Source organism: Seriola dumerili, unplaced genomic scaffold (assembly GCF_002260705.1).
Source record: "Seriola dumerili isolate Sdu_G_001 unplaced genomic scaffold, Sdu_1.0 BDQW01000068.1, whole genome shotgun sequence".
Classification (NCBI taxonomy): Eukaryota; Metazoa; Chordata; class Actinopteri; order Carangiformes; family Carangidae; genus Seriola; species Seriola dumerili.
The window spans coordinates 13809541-13816334 of record NW_019174323.1 but is presented as its reverse complement, the minus strand read 5'-3'; the positions used below and the strand labels follow the sequence as shown (position 1 = coordinate 13816334).

The following is a 6794-nucleotide window of genomic DNA, read 5'->3' as shown; positions in this document are numbered from 1 at the left end:
ACACACACATGAAACACAGAAAACTGTACAAATAAGGGTAGAGCTCAGCTAATAGCTTTAATTTATTGTTTAATTGGAAATATAAGCAGTGGAATTACCCAGTTCTAATTAATTAAATCAAATGGCAATGATTAGTACTTTACTAATTGATGAAACCATATAAATGTATGACAAGATTATGCCACTGGAAACGCCTAATAATCCCAGTGTGATAAAGGAGAATAATCCTGGAATAGTTTTAAATTCTTGAGAGATTTAAAGTCTAAAACAAAAAGGAGGTAGTCTGTGTCGTAAATTTCAAGTTAATCTAATTTTCAAATTTCCCCTTCTCTGTTTCACATTTTTGCTTCTACGCAAGGCTGAAATACTAAAGTGACAAATTATATTTATTTTTATTATTAGGCACAGCAAGCAGCTATATGTCATAAACAGTTCATTAAATAAAGTAAAACATAAAACTCTTTAATACGCCTGTGCCTTTTTTGATAATTTCTCTCCCACAAAGTCTGAGTAATTTCCTTCCACAGTAAATTCTAGTTCCTCCCAGTTTCAAGGTTTCCCAAGTTTGCAATATGGAGAACATATGCTTCAGACAAAAGAGAGTAAGTGATTTTTTTAACCCACGCTTGTCATTCATACACAGGAAAAGAGTTACATTCAAAACTGACCTGAGTGCGGAGCCATGGAGAGGTGGGATGAGTAGTATTTCCCGGGCTGGAAGTGAGCGGGGTGCTGCACGGAGCCGTGGCCGCCTGGCGCCATCCGAGACGCGGCGCTGTGAACCAACGCGCTCCGCTCCGTCAGGAGGTGGTGCGGAGGAGCGAAATCTCGGCTTTCCATCCCGGCGAGAACCGATAAATCCCAAATCCAAAGTAAAATCCGGAGGCACCGAAGGTCTCAGGCACCCAGATGCAAATAATCCCTTTTATGAACTTCGGGCTCCCCTCGCATTGAGCGGAGTTTTGGCTTTGCAGGGTAGAAACTGAGTCCCCGTCATGTCCTACAAAGGAGAGAGCAGGAGACACGTCAAAGCGCTGACAATAATGAGCCAACCAGGGATGTAGTGCTGAAGAAAAGGCTGAACTGAGAGACAGTCGCTGCTCATGTTTAGACAAACAAGCAGTATTTACAAAAAGCAATTCGAAATTCGCAAAAACGCTTCAAAAGACCACATTTACACTCCACCTCGCTACTTTATGTTACATTTAACGTCACATTTAACGTCGATTTATGCCAGCCCGGGAAGGTGAGTTAAGTCTGTCCTGCAGATGAAAAGGTGGGCGAACTGACTTTATGTGGATTTACTCTGCACTACATAGTTGGCCCCAACAGAGGAGTCTTTGCCCCCCTCCTCCCCCTCATCCTGTGACCAAACACGATGCAAATAACGCACACGGGAGCTTTCTTTATCAGCGAAAAGAATGCAAAGGAGAGGGGGAGATTTGGCTCAGGTACAAACAAATGATGCATATACAGTAGGTACAAGAGTTCACAGTGGTAAAAAGCTTTTCTCGATGAAGGACGAGCTGTTAAGTCTTTAAACTGAACAAGGACTTGTCATAAACAAGCTGGACCTCGGAGGCTCTCGCACTGAAATATGAAGAAACCCATTTGCACAAAGCAAGAAATGCGCAAAAGCAGTTTTTATCCTAAATCATGGCGACTAAAATCTACTCCCCAACCTGCCCGGTCCCCATAGTGTCCAAAATCAGAAAGAAACACACGTCTCTGCTGTGATTACTGGCTGTTGTTTATGTAAATTAAGTTTGATTTCTTTCAGCTGTCATAAAATGTGATCCCCTCTACTTTAACACGTGGTTGTGTCACTTTAGTGGACGATGGTCTAAATTTCCACGATTTAAAAAAAAATGCACTGAAACATGGGATCGATGTGAGATCAAGTTGCCATACACACACATTTATGTCTTGGATCAATGGTGTTTGTTGTATAGCTTTTATAAATCTAATCTGACTTCACAGCTCTCTGGGTTTTTAAAAAAAAAAATGTATTTACTAAACTTGATTCGCCTTTAATGTTTGACTTTTTATAGTTTACACCATCGTGACCAGGATTCTTATTTGTAGTGTTGCTCATTAATGAAAACTATTTCTATTAACTCCTACGGAGTCAGCAGCAGTGGCCCTCGCCTCCTGACAATGGCAAACACCATGCATCTCCGCTACATATAGAGTATATATAGGCTACACTGTAATCACAAACACAAATCAAATCACCTTTATGCTCCAGTGCGAGGGAGCGGGGCAATAAACAGTGAAATAGACTAGGAAATCATTGACTTTATATGTATGCCTCATAGTCCAGGTCATTTACTTAAATAGGACTCCCTGTGACGCTCAGATAGGGAGAGCTGGGTGCCTGCGTTCACCAAACACACCTCAGCAGTCCATCTCTCAGGCCTTTCAATGCATGGCACGTCCATCTAGCGCTCTGTAGATGCTGATAGCACCTCCCAGGAATCCACGATAAAAGAACAAAGAAAATATCAAATGCTCTGGTGGACCAGAGGCTTATGAAGTGCATAAGAATATAGGCTGCATGAGCTCGGATATTCAAGTCTCCTTTTACGCACACACACTCTCTCTCTCTCTCTAGCTCTGTCTCTCTCTCTCTATCTCTCTCTCTCTTTCTTTCTGACACACACACACACACACACACACACACACACACACAGACACACACACACACACACTTGAGCGCTGCTCAAGGACTCCCAACTTTCAGGAATTGTGTTTGGGGGCTGAAAAAATATCCAAAGTTTAGCAGCTCTGACAGAGCCTGCAAAAGTGTTCGTGAGTGTGTGCGTCCAAACACTCCCAAGCATAAAATATCCAGAGCATGCAAAATGTCAAAATGCTTCCCATAAGAATATTTTTTTGCCCAAGCTGCAAGTGCATTTAAATAATTTAATTTCCTTTTTGTTTGTGAGAAACACGTTAACACTTTTGACCACATCTAGTCGACAGCAGGGAGAAATGAGGGTAAAAACAGGAGAGAAAGGCAGGCTACTGGAAGCGCACTGGGAAGGCAAAATGGACTCTCTCCTGTCCCCTAGGCTGTGAGAAACAATGGCCCTTCTCTACGGGACATCAATCATAAACCACTCTCTTCTGACATTTGTCTATACATTTTTCAATTTTTAGGCCGTAAACACACGTCCTCTGTGTTTACATTCCACGTCAACAGAGAGCCACTCAGGATACATTTAACAACCTGAATCTAAATCCCGGGTTATCGTACGCCAAGCAAACACAACGACGTGAGCAGATCGCGCGTAACAGTTTGGGAAAATGATCATTTGGATCTGCTGTACTGTGTATCTGTGTGTGTGTGTGTGCGTGTGTGTGTGTGTGTGTGTGTGTGTGTGTGTGTGTGTGTATCTACGTGGAAGGCGTTCAGACTTCCTTCCACTTCAACCAGACTCCCTCAAACCCCATACACACCTCCCAAAGACACACACAGACACACACCTCTTAAACACGCGCGCACACATACACACGTACACACACACCACCATCACTGCCCTGCAAAGGGTCAAACTATCGCCAGACGAAAATCCCCCTACAAAAGTAACCAATAGCCCACTGGTTAAAATGACATTACGTGAACTTCGCACAAAAGCCAACAAATCCGCAAAGAATTGTGTTTTTTCACATCTAACGCAGCTGATGTTGCACAAGAAAAAAAAATACAGGTTTGCGCCTTTTGGACAGAAATCTATTAAATCGGAAATGTGTGGAGGTTTGGACAAAAGATAAAAAGGGAATTAAAAGGCATTCACTTTTGAAGTGGCTCGGGTTCAGAGGCCAAGTCATTTGCCTTCAACAATTTTGCAATAAAGTAAAGTCTCGAAGCATAACCGAGGCACTAAATCCGGACATTCAGAGGCCAGCTAAGCAGGAGAGACAAGCCCGGCCGAGCCGAAGACAGCCCGGCGTCTGCACAGCCTTCACACCGAGGGAGGAAGCAGGGAGCACTGCAGTTTGCAATAAACCTCTCTGTCTCCCTCCCTCTCAAACACACACACACACACACACACACACGCACACAGACACGAACACACGCACAATGGGAAACTAACAAAGAAATAATCTACAATTTATAATCTATGAAACTAGAGGCGTGAGGAGGCGCTCTGAAAAGCGAGTGGCTTTGAATAGTCCTCTGAATGAATTAGAAACACACAAGTAATTTGGCTGTGAAGAGAGGTCAAATCAAAAAGTGACACACATATCGCCCACAGCTCAGCCCTCCACACTGGACAGGAGAGGAAACACAGCAGGCTGATTACTTTAAATAAATCCTTCAAAATACTGTCAAATCCTCGTAGCATTGTGTTGCTTTAATGCAAATATTACAATTACTAAAGAGGGGTGTCTTTAGATTTTTATCCTGTAATGTAGCAGTTATATCAGCTTTTATTTTACTGCTGACTTCTCTAAAGGTATGACAGTAAAAAATAGCGAAGTTTTTTGAAAAATAGATGCATCCCAATTTAAATAAAATTCAGATCAGCCTCTCCTGTGCAGCATTTCAACTAAAATCGACATCCAGTGCCATCACTAAAGATCATAAAACACAGCGATAAAATAATTTTCTACTTACTGGTAAGTTATATCCATTGCATGGCGAGTGGGCTATAATGAAACAAAAAGTAGAAAAATATTCAAAGAGAAAATCCCCGAGTCGCAGAGAAGAAACATGTGGGATTGATTACATCCTATGCTGCTGCAGACTGTGGTGTGCAGTCAGTTGAGGTATGGGAGAGACGCATCGTAGAAGTTCAGGCTTGTAGTGGATCGAGGCTCGTTCATGCAGCCGGAGACTCAGACACGCCGGGAGGAGGAGGAGGAGGAGGAGGAGGAGAAGGAGGATGAAGGGGTGTGTGTGTGTATGTGTGTGTGTGCGCGCGGGGAGGGGTGAACGCGTAGGCCTATTGGTTTGAGAACGACAATGTGAAAGCGTGCCCGTGAGGCGCTCCCCCACCTCCGCCCCCACCCTACCCTACCTTACCCTTTTCCTACACACCCCACCCCCGCCTCCACCCACCCCTCCTCGACGGTAAACACACGCAGCTATTGGCTGCCGCTCGGAGCCAATGAGGAAGCCGCCAGAGCCGCGGAGCGAAACGGCGGGCGTTTGATTTGCAGCCCTCGGCGCACTGCGTGCACAAGCAAATGCGAGGAGACAGGCGGCACAGCTCGGCGCTGTTCAGTGTGCAGAGAGGAGAAGAGCTGGAGCCGTGCAGCGCTGCCTGCACTTTCTGATCACTGGTGGAGAGCAAACAGCATCTAGCCTATTCTGTGTGATCCCACTGCAGTTCAGTTCAAATGCTGCGTGTGCTCTGACTATATCGTTATTTTGCCATGTGACAGCGGTGATGTGATAGTTTTATTGATGCTCCTTTAGGGAAATCCGCTTTTTTCACTCGCCCCACTGCATGTGTTTTGCTAAATAAATCCTTACTAGAAGAATCGGTAGGCATATCTGATTTATTGAACATGTAGGCTTTGTTTGCTATACAAGACATTTTTCATACACATGCAAAACCACATTAAGATAAGAAGTTTGGGACCTATACTTAATCGGTATCAAGTTAAGTTTGATATAGAAAATGTGTCCACTGGGACACTGGGAGTAAATCTAAAGGAGGATTTTTATCAGATTTAATTGTCTGCTCCACCCATAAAGCAAGACCCTGTTTTGATCTGGACATGAACATGCATTTCATCTGTATCATCTCACTTAATCCATCAATATGCCACATATAAAGGAATCTGTCATTTAACAACATTAGAAATGACACTTGGACGCAGATAGGCTAATATGGTAAAAGAGTTAGCCTAATAAAGTGCTTTATTTTATGTGCTTTTTGGGGGATAGTTCAGAAGAGTAACACGTAAATTTAAATTACATAGGCCACAGTATATTCTGTGTTTTCTATTTTATTGCTGTTATGTCTATTTACCTGCCTGTCTCTGTCACACACATACACAAACACACACACACGCGCGGGCAAATTGAATCACTGCGTAATTTGAAAGCATTACTGTCCTCGGGGTTAGCCTTCCGCACGGTTCACTAATTTAGCCAATTAAAAGTGGAAGGATATGGGCTTGTGTGCTTCCATGTCGAAATATATGAGCTGCTATAGGCTGATATTCACGTCCAGGTTTGTTTATATGTGGATGCAAAGGGTTAAAACTCGGGGCTTTGGCCCTGCGAGGCTCCTGATTGGTTGGCAAGCTGCCAGCGTGCTGTCAATCACCGAGTGTAAACAAGGCTCTGATTGGCTGCTGGCCAGTCCGCACTGGGCTGCCTGAAAAAAGCAATTACTGCCCCTGCGGTTTCAAGGCGGCCCCGCGCTGAACGATGAAAGGAGATAAGGAGGGGCGGTTTCAAGGCGCCCCCCACGGCGAACCCCGTTGGCCCCAGAGCAAAAGGAGAGTCAAGAGTGACTAAATCAAAGGGAATACGGTAAAAGGGGGGAAATTACACGTTGTATCAAATGTAGAGGGTAGATTCGCGGAATGGTGCAATAACAACTTTGTGTTTAGAAAATGGAGGAGAGAACGGCAACAAGAACCGGAAAACAGCTATTGCTCTGCTGCCAGGGAGCTGCTTTTCTCTCAAACACGGAGGGAGAAAAGTTTTTGGCGACAAAGGAGACGGTGGAAAGAGAGCGATAGGTCTGTTAAGACACAAAAATATAAGACTTTCTCACATAATTGTTAAAACAGCAACAATAATAAATCGTCAGTATTCGGCTCTTTTT

At 43.9% G+C, this 6794-nt stretch overlaps 1 protein-coding gene across 1 annotated transcript in view; it reads right to left on the bottom strand.

The window, feature by feature from the left end:
- The window catches only part of bahcc1 (BAH domain and coiled-coil containing 1), a 52455-nt gene extending 51615 nt beyond the window's left edge, over nucleotides 1-840 (bottom strand). Inside the window, 1 exon segment of the mRNA XM_022743231.1 lies at nucleotides 669-840. Coding sequence (XP_022598952.1) covers nucleotides 669-840 — 172 coding nt within the window.
- Between the last annotated feature and the right edge of the window lie 5954 nt (nucleotides 841-6794).